This window comes from Pseudophryne corroboree, chromosome 4 (assembly GCF_028390025.1).
Source record: "Pseudophryne corroboree isolate aPseCor3 chromosome 4, aPseCor3.hap2, whole genome shotgun sequence".
NCBI lineage: Eukaryota > Metazoa > Chordata > Amphibia > Anura > Myobatrachidae > Pseudophryne > Pseudophryne corroboree.
The window spans coordinates 555124161-555144065 of NC_086447.1; the positions used below are offsets into that span (position 1 = coordinate 555124161).

A 19905-nucleotide genomic window follows, 5' to 3' on the forward strand; every position below is an offset into this window, starting at 1 on the left:
GATTTTAATAACCTACCGGTAAATCCTTTTCCCGTAGTCCGTAGAGGATGCTGGGGTCCATTTTAGTACCATGGGGGTATAGACGGTTCCGCAGGACCCTTCGGCACTTTAAGACTTTTCAACAGTGTGAACTGGCTCCTCCCTCTATGCCCCTCCTCCAGACCTCAGTATAGGAACTGTGCACGAGGAGACGTACATATTCGAGAGAGGATTTACTAATAAACTTGTGGCGAGATTCACACCAGCTCACACCATACACAAGAAACATGTCGGCTAACATGGCCTTTAACATAACTCATGCCAACCAGCATGTATAACGTAACAGCAACAGCTGTCAACATCTAAACACATGTGTGTAAAAAAATGTAAACGTAATCAGCAGGAAAAATGGAGCACTGGGCGGGCGCCCAGCATCCTCTACGGACTACGAGAAAAGGATTTACCGGTAGGTTATTAAAATCCTATTTTCTCTTATGTCCTAGAGGATGCTGGGGTCCATTTTAGTACCATGGGGATATACCAAAGCTCCCTGTACGGGCGGGAAAGTGCTAATGTTCCTGCAGAACTGACTGACCAAATTTTAGGTCATCAGCAGCCAAGGTGTCAAACTTATAAAACTTAGCAAACGTGTTTGTACCTGACCAAGTAGCAGCTCGGCAGATTTGCAAAGCTGAGACACCCCGGGCAGCCGCCCAGGACGAACCCACTTTCCTAGTAGAGTGGGCTTTTACCGAAGTCGGTAACAGCAATCCTGCCGTGGAATAAGCGTGCTGAATGGTACCTCTGATCCAGCGCGCAATAGTCTGTTTAGAAGCAGGACCCCCAATCTTATTGGGGTCATAGAGGATAAACAAAGATTCTGTTTTCCTTATCCTAGCCGTTCTTGCAACATAAATCCTCAACGCTCTGACGACATCCAAGGATTTTGAGACGGCTGAGGTGTCAGAAGCCACTGGCACCACCACTGGTTGGTTGATATGAAAAGAAGACACAACCTTCGGAAGAAAGTGCTGACGTGTTCTCAGTTCAGCCCTATCTTCATGATATATTAAGTAAGGACTCTTGTGTAACAGAGCTCCTAACTCAGACACTCGTCTGCCTGAGGCCAATGCCAACAGCATGACCACTTTCCAAGTGAAAAACTTCAACGCTACCTCTGGTAGAGGCTCACACCAGTCTGATTTAAGGAACTGCAACACTGCATTAAGATCCCATGGTGCCGCAGGAGGCACAAAGGGAGGTTGGATGCGCAGAACACCTTTCACGAAGGTCTGGACCTCAGGAAGAGAAGCCAATTGTTTCTGAAAGAAAACTGACAAGGCCGAAATCTGAACCTTGATAGATCCTAATCTCAATTCAGCATCCACACCCGCCTGTAGAAATAGGAGAAGTCATCCTAATTGAAACTCCACCGCAGGAGACTTCTTGGATTCACACCAAGATACATATTTTCTCCAAAATCCGATGGTAATGTTTGGATGTTACCCCTTTCCTGGCCAGAATAAGTGTGGGAATGACTTCATTGGGAATACCCTTACGGGCTAGGATCTGGCGCTCAACAGCCATGCCGTCAAACGCAGCCGCGGTAAGTCCAGATAAACTAACGGCCCCTGCTGAAGCAGGTCCTCGCAAAGAGGTAGAGGCCGAGGATCTTCCAGTAATAACTCCTGAAGATCTGGATACCAAGCCCTCCTTGGCCAATCTGGAGCAATGAGTATTGCTCGAACTCTTGTTCTTCTGATGATCTTGAGAACTTTTGGAATAAGTGGAAGTGGAGGGAACAGATACACCGACTGAAACACCCACTGGGTCACAAGTGCATCTATCGCTATTGCTTGTGGGTCTCTGGACCTGGAACAATATTTCTGAAGCTTCTTGTTGAGGCGTGATGCCATCATATCTACTTGAGGAACGCCCCAACGACTTGCCACCTCTGCAAAGACTTCTGGGTGGAGGCCCCATTCTCCTGGATGGAGATCGTGTCTGCTGAGGAAGTCTGCTTCCCAGTTGTCCACTCTCGGAATGAAAATTGCTGACAGAGCTTTTGCATGTCTTTCTGCCCAGAGGAGTATCTTTGTCACCTCTGCCATAGCCGCTCTGCTTTTTGTTCTGCCTTGACGGTTTATGTAAGCAACTGCCGTTACATTGACTGACTGGATCTGTATGGGACGACCTTGAAGAAGGTGTGCCGCCTGATGAAGACTGTTGTACACAGCTCTCAATTCCAGAATGTTTATGTGAAGTTTAGTTTCTTGACTTGACCACCTTCCTTGGAAGCTTTCGCCTTGCGTGACTGCTCCTCATCCTCGGAGACTTGCATCCGTGGTCACCAGGATCCAGGTCTGAATCCCGAAGCTGCGTCCCTCCAGGAGGTGAGACATTTGTTGCCACCACAGGAGCGAAATTCTGGCTTTTGCTGATAAGATTATCTTTTGATGCATGTGGAGATGCGACCCGGACAACTTGTCTAGTAGGTCCCACTGGAAGACCCTGGCATGGAATCGGCCATATTGTAGTGCCTCGTAAGTCGCTACCATTTTCCCCAACAGGCGAATGCACTGATGAATTGATACTGTTCTTGGTCTCAAAAGTTGCTTGACCATGCTCTGGATCTCCTGAGCCTTTTCCACTGGTAGAAATACTTTCTGTACCTCGGTGTCCAGTATCATTCCCAAAAATGATAACCTCATCGTCGGTTCCAACTGAGATTTTGATAAGTTGATGATCGAACCGTGCTGTTGAAGTACCGTCAGGGATAACGCTATGTTCTGGATTAGTTTGTCCCTGGATCTCGCTTTTATGAGGAGATCGTCCAGGTATGGAATTATGTTGACTCCTTGTTTGCGAAGGAGAACCATCATCTCCGCCATCACCTTGGTGAATATTCTTGGAGCCTTGGAGAGCCCGAACGGTAATGTCTGGAATTGGTAGTGGCAATCCTGAACTGCAAACCTCAGGTATGCCTGATGTGGCGGGTAAATGGGGACAGGCAAGTAAGCATCCTTGATGTCCACTGACACCAGAAATTCCTTTTCTTCCAAGCCGGAAATCACCGCTCTCAAGGATTCCATCTTGAATTTGAATCTTTTAAAATAAAGATTCAGAGATTTTAGGTTTAAAATCGGTCTGACCGAGCCATCCGGCTTCGGTAATACAAACAGGCTTGAATAAAAAGCCTTGATTCCTTTGCTCGGCAGGAACCAAGGCAATTACTTTGTCTTGTCATAATTTGTGTATTGCATTCAGGACATTTGCGCTGTCCTGAGCAGAAACTGGTAAGGCTGATTTGAAAAATCGGCATGGGGGAAGGTCTTGAAATTCCAATTTGTAACCTTGGGATATAATCTGTAAAATCCAAGGATCCAGGTCTGAGCGAAGCCAGACCTGGATGAAAAAAAGTAGACGTGCCCCCACCCGATCGCACTCCCGCAGAGGAATCCCAGCGTCATGCTGTGGTTTTTGCAGAAGTAGTTGCTGACTTCTGCTCTTGGGAGCCTGAGGGTGTTTTCTACCTTTTCCTCTCCCTTTTCCTGTGAAAAAAGGGGTACTTTTTGTACTTGTTGGGCCGAAAGGACTGCATAGTATGAGAATGATATACTTTTTTAGCCGGCGTAGCTGCCGACTGCAGAAATGCTGATTTGCCAGATGTAGTAGTTGATATCATGGCATCTCATTTCTCTCCAGAGAGGGCCTCACCATTGTATGGGAGCGCCTCAATATTTCTTTTGGATTCTGCGTCAGTATTCCATTGGTGCATCCAGAGCGCCCTGCGGGCTCAAACCGTCATAGCAGAGGCACGTGAGCCCAGTAAGCCTACGGCTTTCATAGCCTGAACCAAATAACCTGCAGAATCTTTGATATGACCTAGAATTTGCAGCATGTCATCTTTATCGACCGTGTCAATATTAACAATCAAGTTATCTTCCCACTTTTTGACTGCGTTACCTACCCACGCAGAAGCAATTGTGGGCCTGAGTAACGTACCCATAGCAACACAGATGGACTTTAAAGTCGTCTCTAATTTGCGGTCAGCAGGTTCTTTTAATGAAGATGACCCTGGGGCAGGTAAAATGATTTTCTTTGACAACCTAGAAACTGAAGTGTCTATCATTGGGAGTGACTCCCACTTACGCCTATCCTCTGCTGGGAAAGAGTACGCTACCGGCAACCTTTTAGGGATAGCAAATTTCTTTTCCAGGTTAGCCCAGGATTCCTCAAAAAATTTATTTAAGTCCTTAGACAGAGGAAAAGTCCCCACCTGTTTTTTTATTTAGTTTAAATAATATTTTTCCTCAGGTGGAGGTGTTGTGTCAGGAAATTCCAACACCTCTTTTATAGCGACTATCATACATTGAATGCTCTTAGCCAGTTTGGGGTCTACCACCCTCAAATCCCCAGTGTCGACTTCAGTGTCGGAATCTGTGTCAGTGTCCCTTTGCATAATTTGGACCAGGGACCTTTTCTGGGAACAGGAGGGGTCCTGAGTGGATGATGTGGAACAATCAGCAAATAGAGCATCTTCCAGACTGTCTCCAATGCTTTGTCTGTTCCTCAGACTCAGAGAATTTCTTCGCTAGTTTAGCCATATTACTCTGCAGCTTTCTCACCCACACAGGCTCAGAGCACTCTTGTGCCTCTAACAGGGGTTCCTCTGCGGAAGAGCTTTCTCTAGACATGTTACACGCGTGTATAGTCACACCACTCACACACACACGGGAGCTAATGGGGACAGATCTACACTAATGTCTGTCAGAGGGACCCAGAGGGAATTGCCAGTCCACACCACGCGCCCTATATGTATTACATACAATGAATATACATATATACCAAAAACAGCGCTTTTTATCCAATGTGAAACCCGCAGACTTCAATAACTTATGTGCTCCCCTCCCCTTCTATAACACCCTGGTACTTGTATCAGCGATGTGTGAGGAGTAGCAGCCTGCAGGATCAGCGCTCCGGCATTTAATGTTACAAGCAATTCTGAGGTGAAGCCCCGCCCCCTGTAATGGCGCGGTTCAGCCACAGTAATATTTATACTGGCAGGGGTAGTGTACATCAGCGGCTCCCATGTATGTACATTTTTCCAGTGAGAGTAAGGATTTATCATGTCCTTCCAGGGAAGCTGCTGTTGCCAGCAGCTTCCCTGTAAAATAAAAAATAAGATTTTACTTACCGGTAAATCTATTTCTCGTAGTCCGTAGTGGATGCTGGGGACTCCGTAAGGACCATGGGGAATAGACGGGCTCCGCAGGAGACATGGGCACTTTAAGAAAGAATTTAGATTCTGGTGTGCTCTGGCTCCTCCCTCTATGTTCATCCTCCAGACCTCAGTTAGAGAAACTGTGCCCGGAAGAGCTGACAGTACAAGGAAAGGATTTTGGTAATCCAGGGCAAGATTCATACCAGCCACACCAATCACACAGTATAACTTGAGATAAACATACCCAGTCAACAGTATGAACAACAACAGAGCAACAGGTCCAACCCTGATGCAACCATAACATAACCCTTATTGAAGCAATAACTATATACAAGCATTGCAGAAGAAGTCCGCACTTGGGACGGGCGCCCAGCATCCACTACGGACTACGAGAAATAGATTTACCGGTAAGTAAAATCTTATTTTCTCTAACGTCCTAGTGGATGCTGGGGACTCCGCAAGGACCATGGGGATTATACCAAAGCTCCCAAACGGGCGGGAGAGTGCGGATGACTCTGCAGCACCGACTGAGCAAACACGAGGTCCTCCTCAGCCAGGGTATCAAACTTGTAGAACTTTGCAAAAGTGTTTGAACCTGACCAAGTAGCAAAGCTGTAATGCCGAGACCCCTCGGGCAGCCGCCCAAGAAGAGCCCACCTTCCTAGTGGAATGGGCCTTAACTGATTTTGGCAGCGGCAATCCAGCCGCAGAATGAGCCTGCTGAATCGTGTTACAGATCCAGCGAGCAATAGTTTGCTTTGAAGCAGGAGCACCAAGCTTGTTGGAAGCATACAGGATAAACAAAGACTCTGTTTTCCTGACCCTAGCCGTTCTGGTTACATAAACCTTCAAAGCCCTGACCACATCAAGCAACTCGGAATCCTCCAAGTCAGTAGTAGCCACAGGCACCACAATAGGTTGGTTTATATGAAAGGATGAAACCACTTTCGGCAGAAATTGTGGACGGGTCCGCAATTCTGCTCTATCTGCATGGAAAACCAGATAGGGGCTTTTATGTGACAAAGCCGCCAATTCTGACACACGCCTAGCCGAAGCCAAGGCTAGTAGCATGACCACCTTCCACGTTAGATATTTCAGTTCCACCGTTTAGAGTGGTTCAAACCAGTGTGATTTCAGGAAACTCAACACCACGTTAAGATCCCAAGGTGCCACTGGAGGCACAAAAGGGGGCTGAATATGCAGCACTCCCTTTACAAACGTCTGAACTTCAGGTAGAGAAGCCAGCTCTATTTGAAAGAAAAAGGACAGGGCCGAAATCTGGACTTTAATGGATCCCAATTTTAGGCCCAAAGTCACTCCTGACTGTAGGAAGTGCAGAAATCGACCCAGCTGAAATTCTTCTGTTGGGGCCTTCATAGCCTCACACCAAGCAACATATTTTCGCCATATGCGGTGATAATGTTTTGCTGTCACATCCTTCCTAGCTTTTATCAGCGTAGGAATAACTACAACCGGAATGCCCTTTTCCATCAGGATCCAGCGTTCAAACGCCATGCCGTCAAACGCAGCCGCGGTAAGTCTTGGAACAGACAGGGCCCCTGCTGTAGCAGGTCCTGTCTGAGAGGCAGAGGCCAAGGGTCCTCTGAGATCATTTCTTGTAGTTCCGGGTACCAAGTCCTTCTTGGCCAATCCGGAACGATGAGTATAGTTCTTACTCCTCTCTTTCTTATTATCCTCAGTACCTTTGGCATGAGAGGAAGAGGAGGGAACACATAAACCGACTGGTACACCCACGGTGTCACTAGTGCGTCCACAGCTATCGCCTGAGGGTCCCTTGACCTGGCGCAATATCTTTTTAGCTTTTTGTTGAGGCGGGACGCCATCATGTCCACCTGTGGCCTTTCCCAACGATTTACAATCAGCTGGAAGACTTCTGGATGAAGTCCCCACTCTCCCGGGTGGAGGTCGTGCCTGCTGAGGAAGTCTGCTTCCCAGTTGTCCATTCCCGGAATGAACACTGCTGACAGTGCTATCACGTGATTTTCCGCCCATCGGAGAATCCTTGTGGCTTCTGCCATCGCCATCCTGCTTCTTGTGCCGCCCTGTCGGTTTACATGGGCGACCGCCGTGATGTTGTCTGACTGAATCAGCACCGGCTGGTTTTGTAGCAGGGGTCTTGCCTGACTTAGGGCATTGTAAATGGCCCTTAGTTCCAGAATATTTATGTGTAGGGAAGCTTCCTGACTCGACCATTGTCCTTGGAAGTTTCTTCCCTTAGTGACTGCCCCCCAACCTCGGAGGCTTGCATCCGTGGTCACCAGGCTCCAGTCCTGTATGCCGAATCTGCGGCCCTCGAGAAGATGAGCACTCTGCAGCCACCACAGCAGAGACACCCTGGCCCTCGGGGACAGGGTGATCAGCCGATGCATCTGAAGATGCGATCCGGACCACTTGTCTAACAGATCCCACTGAAAGATCCGTGCATGGAACCTGCCGAATGGAATTGCCTCGTAAGAAGCTACCATCTTTCCCAGGACTCGTGTGCAGTGATGCACCGACACCTGTTTTGGTTTTAGGAGGTCTCTGACCAGAGATGACAACTCCTTGGCCTTCTCCTCCGGGAGAAACACCTTCTTCTGTTCTGTGTCCAGAATCATACCCAGGAACAGCAGACGCGTCGTAGGAACCAGCTGCGACTTCGGGATATTCAGAATCCAGCCGTGCTGTTGTAGCACTTCCTGAGATAGTGCTACTCCGACCAACAACTGCTCCCAGGACCTCGCCTTTATAAGGAGATCGTCCAAGTACGGGATAATTATAACTCCCTTCTTTCGAAGGAGTATCATCATTTCGGCCATTACTTTGGTAAATACCCTCGGTGCCGTGGACAGACCAAACAGCAACGTCTGGAATTGGTAATGGCAGTATCACTGACCTGGTCGAAGGGTGTTGTGGACTCGGGGCTTCTTCCGGTGACAGGGAAGAGGAACCGCTACTGGGTCGCAATAGAGATGGCCGGATGTAGGTCTTCTTCATACAGGATGAAGACGGTAAGCAGGAAGCACGGAGGAATGATGAAGGTCTCCTGAAAAACAAGACTAGTGAAAGTGCTGAGTGCTGAGGTACAGAGATGCTGGTATTATTGAGGTGCTGAAGGCACTGAGGTGCTGAGACACCGAGGTACTGAGGTGTTGGAGTTCTGTGATACTAAGGTGCAGAGGCTCCGAGGTGCTGAGGTTCTATGGTGCTGAGGCACCGGCGTGCTGAGGAACTGAGGCACTGAGGTGCCGAGGTACTGAGGTGCTGATGGCGCTCAGGCGCCTTGGTGGCACGGAGGTGCGTGATAGCGCTCGGGCGCTTGGAGGCACGGAAGTGCGTGATGGCGCTCGGGCGCTTGGAGGCACGGAGGTGCGTGATGGCGCTCGGGCGCTTGGAGGCACGGAGGTGCGTGATGGCGCTCGGGCGCTTGGAGGCACGGAGGTGCGTGATGGCGCTCGGGCGCTTGGAGGCACGGAGGTGCGTGATGGCGCTCGGGCGCTTGGAGGCACGGAAGTGCGTGATGGCGCTCGGGCGCTTGGAGGCACGGAGGTGCGTGATGGCGCTCGGGCGCTTGGAGGCACGGAGGTGCGTGATGGCGCTCGGGCGCTTGGAGGCACGGAGGTGCGTGATGGCGCTCGGGCGCTTGGAGGCACGGAAGTGCGTGAAGACACTGGAGACACTGGGACACTGGAGACACTGGAGACACTGGGACACTGGAGACACTGGAGACACTGGAGACACTGGAGACACTGGAGACACTGGAGACACAGCGGAAAATAGGAACAAGGGAGCTCTGGAAATCACTGCTTCAGACAAGCAGAACGATGATACACAGGCGCCGGCTCCCTGCTCGGCGTCTGGCTTTGAACCTCCCGCCTTGGTCTGATTGGCGGAGCGGGCAGATGACGTCAGCCCCGCTCCGCCTACCTAATCTAAAGCAGCATGGCGGCGCCCTCGCTCCGGGAGCCGCCGGAGAGACCCGCCGACCCGACGCCAGACCCCCGAGGCCGCCGGAGGGGAGAGACGCCAGGCCATCCAGGACACCCGCAGCGGTAAGCGCGGCCGCCGCTGCCCGCGGGGTGTGACAGTACCCCCTCCTCCAGGAGTGGCCCCTGGACACTTTCCGGGTTTAGTTGGATGTCTGGAATGGAAGATTCGAACCAGTCGGGGAGCCATTACCTCAGTAGCATTGATCCAACTTCTCTCTTCAGGACCATAACCTTTCCATTCTACCAAGTACTGTAATTTCTTATGAAAATAACGAGAGTCAAGAATAGCTTTGATTTCAAATTCTGTCCCAGCTTCAGACACAGTAGTAGTTGGCCTAGGAGATGCTGAGTGGAACCGATTTAGAATGAGGGGGCGGAGGAGAGAGACGTGGAAGGAGTTTGGAATTCGAAGGTGGGAAGGCAACTCCAATTTGCAAACGACCGGGTTCAAGACTTGCCGCACTGAGAAAGGACCAATGAACCTTGGGGCAAATTTCATGGTGGGTACTTTCAAACGAAGATTGCGGGTAGAGAGCCATACCTTGTCACCAACCTTATATTGAGGAGCTGCTCGTCGTTTCCTATCCGCAAAGAATTTATAGCGACCGGAAACCCTCTTAAGATTGGCATGAACTCGGCTCCAAATTTGAGTGAAATGTCGAAGAGTTGAGGCTGCAGCAGGAACTTCTTCTGGAGGACAAATGGGCAACTCCGGAACTTGGGGATGAAATCCATAATTAATAAAGAATGGAGACTCACCAGTAGAAGAATGATAAAAATGGTTGTGGGCAAACTCAGCCCACGGCAACAACTCCACCCAGTTATCTTGAGAAGGGGAAAGGTAAATGCGGAGAAAAGTCTCTAGATCCTGATTGACGCGTTCAGTTTGCCCATTAGTCTGTGGATGGTAAGCAGAAGAGAATTTGAGCTTAATTTGTAGAGTTGAACAGAGGGCTCTCCAGAATCTCGCTGTAAACTGTACTCCCCGATCTGAGACTATTTCCAGAGGTAACCCGTGCAGGCGGAAATGCTCTTGGATGAATAACAGGGCCAACTTGGAAGCGGAGGGTAATCCGGTCAACGGAATAAAATGTGCCATCTTAGAGAATCGGTCAATGATCACCCAAATGGTGTTATGACCCTTAGAGAGCGGTAATTCAGTAACAAAGTCCATCGAGATATGAGTCCAAGGCTTTTTAGGAATGGACAAAGGATGCAACAAACCCGTAGGCGGCAGACGTGGAGTTTTGTGCTGAGCACATTGAGGACACGAATTGACATACTCTTGAACATCTTTTATCATAGTGTCCCACCAGTATGATCTTCGCAGAAATTCCCACATTTTCTGAATTCCCGGATGACCAGAAAACTTAGAAGTGTGTGCCCACTGCAACAGTCTCGGTCGAAATTTAACTGGTACCGACATTCTTCCCGGAGGAGGGCCCAACCTAGTGGGAGCTGCAGAAATAGAGATGGGACTGAGGATTAATGCCTTCCCCATAGTATTCTCCTCATCGGAAGCCATCACTGAACGGGATAGGGCATCCGCCTTGGTATTTAGAATTCCAGCCCGATACTTGATGATAAAGGAAAATCTGGTAAAGAAGAGCGCCCATCTCGCCTGACGGGGGTTCAAACATTGAGCCGTCTTTAGATACAGTAAATTCTTGTGGTCCGTAAAAATTGTGATTAAGTGTTTAGCACCCTCCAGAAGATACCTCCATTCTTCCAACGCAGATTTAATTGCCAGTAGCTCTTTGTCTCCGATGGTGTAATTTAGTTCAGCAGGGGAGAACTTGCGAGAATGAAACCCACACGGATGCAACTTCCCATCTGAGGCGTATTGCGAGAGTACAGCACCTATGCCTACCGTGGAAGCATCAACCTCCAAAAAGAATGGTTTTAGGAAATCTGGCTGCTGAAGTACGGGAGCAGATATAAAGGCGGTCTTCAACTGTTTGAACGCTGCTATTGCTTCAGAAGGCCAATTGCTTGGGTCAGCCCCTTTTTTAGTCAGAGCCGTAATAGGTGCCACGATGGTAGAGAAACCTCTTATAAATTTCCGATAATAATTTGCGAATCCTAGAAATCGTTGCACTGCTTTTAAGGAAAGAGGTTGAGTCCAATCCCGGATGGCCGAAAGTTTCTCCGGATCCATACGCAATTCAGTTCCAGAAATAATGTAGCCCAAAAATGAAATAGAAGGAACCTCAAAGGTGCACTTGGAGATCTTGCCATAAAGATGATTCTTGCGCAACCGAAGGAGTACTTCCTTAACTTGTAGTCGGTGCTCAGAAAGATTCTTAGAAAAAATCAAAATGTCATCCAAATAGACTACTACATTCAGATACAACATATCCCGAAAGACTTCATTAATGAATCCTTGAAAGACAGCGGGGGCGTTGCTGAGGCCAAATGGCATTACCAGGTACTCATAATGCCCATCTCTCGTATTGAAAGCCGTCTTCCACTCATCTCCTTGACGAATACGTATCAAGTTGTATGCTCCTCTTAAGTCAAGCTTAGTAAATACTCGAGCTCCACGCACTCTATCAAAAAGCTCTGTGATGAGCGGCAGAGGATACTTGTTTTTAATGGTGACTTCATTTAAACCACGATAGTCGATGCATGGTCTCAGCCCTCCATCTTTTTTTTTTACAAAGAAGAAGCCAGCTCCCGCTGGAGAAGTGGAGGGACGGATGAAGCCCTTCTGCAAATTCGACTTAATGTACTCAGACATAGCTTGTGTCTCTGGAACCGACAAAGGATAAGTGCGACCTCGAGGCGGTATTTTCCCAGGAATGAGCTCAATGGGACAGTCCCAAGCCCTATGCGGAGGTAATTTATCAGCCGCCTGTTCCGAGAAGACATCCAAAAACTCTCGATAAGCCTCAGGAACTAACTCCACGTCCAACTTGGCCGACGCACGGAGTGGAACGACAGGAGTAAGACAATTCAATCGGCAGAAAGGACTCCAAGAAATTATTTGTGTCGACCCCCAGTCGACATGAGGGTTGTGTAGCCTGAGCCAGGGAAAACCCAAAACGAGATCGTGAGACATTTCCTGAATAACTAGAAACTTCAGTTGTTCATGATGTAAAGCTCCCACTTGTAGCTGAATTGACTCAGACTGACTCGTAATCAAGGCGTTAGGAATTTGAACCCCGTTAATGGCTGTAATAGTAATAGGTCGTTCGACCAACTGTAATTTCAAACCCAAACTCTGGGCGCAGGAAAGAGAAATAAAATTCCCCGCAGCACCTGAATCCAAAAGAGCCATGACGGTCTTGACTTTTGTTTTAGTAGACAAAGATACTGAGAGTAAACAGTCCACTTCTGGAGAAGATTGAGAAACCACACCCAGCTTGACTTCCCCGGAACAGGCTAGGATTGCCCGTTTCCCGGGCGAGCTTTGCAAGACTTGAGGAAGTGATCCGCGGCTCCACAGTAGAGGCAAAGTTTGTTCTCACGTCGACGCTGTCGCTCCTCTGGAGACAGTCGAGACCGATTAATTTGCATGGGTTCGTCTGGAGCTGTCGTAACCGATGGTTTAGACGGAGGAGCCCGGAATCTGCACCGATCAGACCGAGAACGTTCGCCAACTCGTTCCTGCATGCGGAGATCCACTTTCACACAGAGCGAGATCAACTGTTCCAAGGAATCTGGCAAATCTCTTGTAATCAATTCGTCTTTAAGACGGTCGGACAGCCCGTTCCAGAAAGCGGCCCGTAAGGCATCATTATCCCAGCGCAATTCGGAAGCTATGGTCTGAAAATGAATCACATACTGACCCACTGAACGAGAGCCTTGTCGAACTCTAAGAAGATCTGAAGAGGCAGCGGCCGTTCTGCCAGGCTCATCAAAGATCCGGCGGAAAGATGAGATGAAATTAGTGTAGTTGGAAACCAAAGGATCAGATCGCTCCCATAAAGGAGACACCCATTCCAACGCTGAACCCTCAAGCAAGGAAATAATGTATGCTACTTTGGATCGATCCGTGGGAAAATTGTGTGCGAGGAGTTCAAACTGCACCTCGCACTGGTTAAGAAAACCACGGCAATTCTTCGGGTTGCCGTTGTAGCGAGAGGGAGTGGGAAGCTGAAGGCGTGACCTGGTACCGGACACTGCGTGAGCATTAACAGGAACGACTGCCGGAGTGGGTACTGGAGCTGGAACTGGAACTACTGAAGCCAGGGAAACCTGAATTTGATCCAACCTGCCGGATAGCTCTTGGAGATACCGCATCACCTGGTTTTGCGCCGCTTCCTGACTCTGTACACGGGAAACCAGATCTTGGATGGCACTTGCTTCTGGGTTCCGATTCCCCGGGTCCATGTGTCCTGTGTATACTATCACTGACCTGGTCGAAGGGTGTTGTGGACTCGGGGCTTCTTCCGGTGACAGGGAAGAGGAACCGCTACTGGGTCGCAATAGAGATGGCCGGATGTAGGTCTTCTTCATACAGGATGAAGACGGTAAGCAGGAAGCACGGAGGAATGATGAAGGTCTCCTGAAAAACAAGACTAGTGAAAGTGCTGAGTGCTGAGGTACAGAGATGCTGGTATTATTGAGGTGCTGAAGGCACTGAGGTGCTGAGACACCGAGGTACTGAGGTGTTGGAGTTCTGTGATACTAAGGTGCAGAGGCTCCGAGGTGCTGAGGTTCTATGGTGCTGAGGCACCGGCGTGCTGAGGAACTGAGGCACTGAGGTGCCGAGGTACTGAGGTGCTGATGGCGCTCAGGCGCCTTGGTGGCACGGAGGTGCGTGATAGCGCTCGGGCGCTTGGAGGCACGGAAGTGCGTGATGGCGCTCGGGCGCTTGGAGGCACGGAGGTGCGTGATGGCGCTCGGGCGCTTGGAGGCACGGAGGTGCGTGATGGCGCTCGGGCGCTTGGAGGCACGGAGGTGCGTGATGGCGCTCGGGCGCTTGGAGGCACGGAGGTGCGTGATGGCGCTCGGGCGCTTGGAGGCACGGAAGTGCGTGATGGCGCTCGGGCGCTTGGAGGCACGGAGGTGCGTGATGGCGCTCGGGCGCTTGGAGGCACGGAGGTGCGTGATGGCGCTCGGGCGCTTGGAGGCACGGAGGTGCGTGATGGCGCTCGGGCGCTTGGAGGCACGGAAGTGCGTGAAGACACTGGAGACACTGGGACACTGGAGACACTGGAGACACTGGGACACTGGAGACACTGGAGACACTGGAGACACTGGAGACACTGGAGACACTGGAGACACAGCGGAAAATAGGAACAAGGGAGCTCTGGAAATCACTGCTTCAGACAAGCAGAACGATGATACACAGGCGCCGGCTCCCTGCTCGGCGTCTGGCTTTGAACCTCCCGCCTTGGTCTGATTGGCGGAGCGGGCAGATGACGTCAGCCCCGCTCCGCCTACCTAATCTAAAGCAGCATGGCGGCGCCCTCGCTCCGGGAGCCGCCGGAGAGACCCGCCGACCCGACGCCGGACCCCCGAGGCCGCCGGAGGGGAGAGACGCCAGGCCATCCAGGACACCCGCAGCGGTAAGCGCGGCCGCCGCTGCCCGCGGGGTGTGACAGGCAGTCCTGTACCACAAAACGGAGGTACACCTGGTGAGGTGGGTAAATGGGGACATGTAGGTAAGCATCCTTGATGTCCAGTGATACCATGTGATCCCCCTCTTCCAGGCTTGCAATAACCGCCCTGAGCGATTCCATTTTGAACTTGAACTTCCTTATATAAGTGTTCAAGGATTTCAAATTTAGAATGGGTCTCACCGAACCGTCTGGTTTCGGTACCACAAACATTGTGGAATAGTAACCCCGTCCCTGTTGAAGGAGGGGAACTTTGATTATCACCTGCTGGAGGTACAGCTTGTGAATTGCCGCCAGTACTACCTCCCTGTCCTGGGGAGTAGCTGGCAAGGCTGATTTGAGGTAACGGCGAGGGGGAGACGTCTCGAATTCCAGCTTGTATCCCTGAGATACTGTAGAACCCAGAGATCCACCTGTGAGCAAAGCCACTGGTCGCTGAAGTTCCGGAGACGGGCCCCCACCGCACCTGGCTCCACATGTGGAGCCCCAGCATCATGCGGTGGACTTAGTGGAAGCAGGGGAGGATTTTTGTTCCTGGGAACTGGCTGTATGGTGCAGCTTTTTCCCTCTACCCCTGCCTCTGGGCAGAAAGGACGCGTAACCCGCTTGCCTTTCTGAGGCCGAAAGGACTGTACTTGATAATACGGTGCTTTCTTAGGCTGTGAGGGAACCTGAGGTAAAAAAGTCGACTTCCCAGCTGTTGCTGTGGATACGAGGTCCGAAAGACCGTCCCCAAACAATTCCTCACCCTTATAAGGCAAAATTTCCATGTGCCTTTTAGAATCAGCATCACCCGTCCACTGCCGAGTCCATAATACTCTCTTGGCAGAAATGGACATCGCATTAATTCTAGATGCCAGCCGGCAAATGTCCCTCTGTGCATCTCTCATATATAAGACTACGTCTTTAATATGCTCTATGGTTAGCAATATAGTGTCCCTGTCAAGGGAATCAATGTTATCAGACAGGGAATCAGACCACGCTGCTGCAGCACTGCACATCCATGCTGAAGCAATAGCAGGTCTCAGTATAGTACCTGAGTGTGTATACACAGACTTCAGGATAGCCTCTCCTGCTTTCTATCTGCAGGCTCCTTTAAGGCAGCCGTATCCTGAGACGGCAGTGCCACCTTTTTTGATAAGCGTGTGAGCGCTTTGTCCACCTTAGGGGATGTCTCCCAGCGTAACCTATCCGTTGGCGGGAAAGGGTACGCCATTAGTAACCGCTTAGAAATTACTAGTTTCTTATCTGGGGAACCCCACGCTTCTTCACACAATTCGTTTAACTCATCAGATGGGGGAAAAGTCACTGGCTGCTTTTTCTCCCCAAACATAATACCCTTTTTTGTGGTAACCGGGTTAATGTCAGAAATGTGCAACACATTTTTCATTGCCGTAATCATACATCGGATGGCCCTAGTGGATTGTATATTTGTCTCATCCTCGTCGACACTGGAGTCAGACTCCGTGTCAACATCTGTGTCAACTATCTGAGGTAGCGGGCGTTTTTGAGCCCCTGACGGCCTCTGAGATGCCTGGGCAGGCGCGGGCTGAGATGCCGGCTGTCCCAAAGCTGTGTCATCGAACCTTTTATGTAAGGAGTTGACACTGTCGGTTAATACCTTCCACATATCCATCCACTCAGGTGTCGGCCCCGCAGGGGGCGACATCACACTTATCGGCACCTGCTCCGCCTCCACGTAAGCGTCCTCATCAAACATGTCGACACAGCCGTACCGACACACCGCACACACACAGGGAATGCTCTGACTGAGGACAGGACCCCACAAAGTCCTTTGGGGAGACAGAGAGAGAGTATGCCAGCACACACCACAGCGCTATATAATCAGGGATTTACACTAACAAAAGCGATTTTCCCTATAGCTGCCTTTATATATAGTTTTGCGCCTAAATTTAGTGCCCCCCCTCTCTTTTTTACCCTTGATGTCTGGAAACTGCAGGGGAGAGCCTGGGGAGCTGTCTTCCAGCGGAGCTGTGAAGAGAAAATGGCGCCGGTGTGCTGAGAAAGATAGCCCCGCTCCCTTCTCGGCGGGCTTCTCCCGCTTTTTTATCTGTATAATGGCGGGGGGATTATGCACATATACAGCTTAAAAGCTGTATTATATGCCAATTTGCCATGTAAGGTACTCTAATTGCTGCCCAGGGCGCCCCCCCCCCCCCCAGCGCCCTGCACCCTTCAGTGACCAGAGTGTGTGGTGTGCATAGGGAGCAATGGCGCACAGCTGCAGTGCTGTGCGCTACCTTAATGAAGACCGAAGTCTTCAGCCGCCGATTTTCTCCGGTTTCTTCCGTCTTCTGGCTCTGCAAGGGGGACGGCGGCGCGGCTCCGGGAACGGACGATCGAGGTCGGGCCCTGTGTTCGATCCCTCTGGAGCTAATGGTGTCCAGTAGCCTAGAAGCACAAGCTAGCTGCAAGCAGGTAGGTTTGCTTCTCTCCCCTAAGTCCCACGTAGCAGTGAGTCTGTTGCCAGCAGATCTCACTGAAAATAAAAAACCTAAGAAATACTTTTCTTTCTAGGAAGCTCAGGAGAGCCCCTAGAGTGCATCCAGCTCTGGCCGGGCACAGATTCTAACTGAGGTCTGGAGGAGGGGCATAGAGGGAGGAGCCAGTGCACACCAGATGTAGTACCTAATCTTTTCTTTAGAGTGCCCAGTCTCGTCTATTCCCCATGGTCCTTACGGAGTACCCAGCATCCACTAGGACGTCAGAGAAATCTCTGTGTATACGAGCTCTATGGGCCAATCGATATTTAACAGCATATGAGATGCAACCTCCTGATCCCAACCATTGCAAGAGCATTTTAACCAGCTCCTAAGTGCCATGTTAAAGGCTGCGTTTGAAAAATTGCAGTTAGAAGCTGGTTGATTGGTACTTAATGTTTTGCTACTTTACGGGGGGTATTCAATTAAGTGACGTTTTTCTGACTGGTTGGAAAAACTGCACTATTTCGACACAGGGTATGCATTTGCAGGCATTTTCACCCGTTTTTTAATCCATTTTCGCACATGCTGTTTCACTTTCTTTTGTCGAGTCGGCAAAAACGGGCGAAAATGCCAAAACAGGTGTATCGGCGGCGAAATCGCCGATTCACATGGTTTTCGCCAGTGCCAGATTTTACAACCAGTAAAAAAAAACGGCACGGGCATTGAATAGGTCGAATGTAAATTCGACCTGAAAATGGGCAAAAAATGACGTTCTGCACTAATTGAATACCCCCCTATAACTCTCCAAGGCTTAGTACATCTGCCCCCTAGGACCTTTGTGCTTCTGTACTTTCAGACTCTACTTACATCAGGACACAGTTTGAAAGCTAATAAAAATACCATTGAGGAAGACAAACACATTTCTTTTAAATCCTCTTCATCCACACACAGACAAAATGCATAACTTGTAATAAAATGATCCCTCTGAAATCTAATTTCATTTTGCCAGGGACTTTCTGTTATTCTGTTTCTGCAGCAGAAATGCACTACAGATACTTATTAATACATTAGATAGACTAACAACCTCTTTAGGTAACTCACAATGTTACAATATGGGGCAATTTGCCCAAAGAATTTGCTAGTGTCAATAGCTGCCTGACAGGAATAACCATTAATAGCGGTCACAGTATTTACAGAATTAACTTTACATCTCACCAGACAAGAAACACAATATAACCTGTACTTCTATTAATTGGGAAAAACATCTTACATTCTAAGGTCCATAATCCTCAGTGTGCTATCTTTTGTGTGAATTAACAAACGTCTTCCATTTGGATGAACCTGCAAGTGATTCACTGCAATTCCTTTCATATCGCTTTCCTTTACTTCCTAAAATTACAAAGCATAATGGGAGAAGAAATAAATTAATTAATGAAGCATAATTTGATCAGAATAAAGACATTAATTCATTTACAAATCACAATCTGGTCCTGCGTATATTGGGGGTCATTCCGAGTTGTACGCTCGCTAGCTGCTTTTAGCAGCATTGCACACGCTAAGCCGCCTCCCTCTGGGAGTGAATCTTAGCATAGCAGAATTGCGAACGAAAGATTAGCAGAATTGCGAATAGAAATTTCTTAGCAGTTTCTGAGTAGCTCCAGACTTACTCCTACATTGCGATCAGTTCAGTCAGTTTCGTCCTGGTTTGACGTCACAAACACACCCAGCATTCGCCCAGACACTCCCCCGTTTCTTCAGACACTCCCGCGTTTTTCCCAGAAACGCCAGCGTTTTTTCACACACTCCCAGAAAACGTCCAGTTTCCGCCCAGAAACACCCAGTTCCTGTCAATCACACTACGATCACCAGAACGATGAAAAAGCTTCGTTATGCCGTGAGTAAAATACCTAACTTTTGTGTAAAATAACTAAGCGCATGCGTTCTGCGAACATTGCGCATGCGCAGTAAGCGACTAATCGCAGTATAGCAAAAATCGGCAACGAGCGAACAACTCGGAATGACCCCCATAGTGTAAGGCAGAATAGGATGCCCACTATTTGCAACTGCTTAAGCATATATAAAAACATTAAGGAATCAACATGGATTTATTTGGGAATACTTATCACTGATTAGCACAAAATACTACGTGTTGCATATCTCCCAACTTTCATGTACTTTGAGGTGGGACATGCAAAAAGGGGCTGGGGCTTCGGGTGAGGGGGCGTGGCCTAGCACTGTGACCCATTTTTGTCATTAGGGGGCGAGTCCAGCAATTCGGGACAGTTGGGAGGTATGCGTAATGTCACATACAAAAAATACAAAAACATTTTGTTCGTGGATCACAACTAAAAAAATTGATTATATAACCCCTATTACCAAAATACACATAAATAAACCCTGAAGGAATCAGTTCACGTCAGAATATACATTGTTAATTGAACAAAATAAAATTTTATGAATTTTGCATTATTACTAAACAACTCATACTTGTGATGGAATAAAGCCTGTGTGTTTCACTTACGTCAAATGTATTACAGTGTATAAAACACTCATATGCAGGGTAAATATAAAACATGCACTGAACTACTGTAATACATAATCTCAACCCAACCCCCAAACCCACCCCCCGTGAGACTTGTGATTTCACAGAGTATTCTACTGATGGGTAAAATTTACTAATTACTAATTATTAATAAGCATGG

At 49.0% G+C, this 19905-nt stretch overlaps 1 protein-coding gene across 6 annotated transcripts in view; it reads right to left on the minus strand.

Moving 5' to 3' along the window:
- AHI1 (Abelson helper integration site 1) overlaps positions 1–19905 on the minus strand; it is a 688430-nt gene that overhangs the window by 460665 nt on the left and 207860 nt on the right. For all 6 annotated transcript variants that reach the window (XM_063917381.1, XM_063917377.1, XM_063917376.1 and 3 more), the window contains one exon: positions 18474–18592. In XM_063917381.1, the coding sequence (XP_063773451.1) occupies positions 18474–18592 (119 nt within the window). The remainder of the gene's footprint in view (positions 1–18473; positions 18593–19905) is intronic.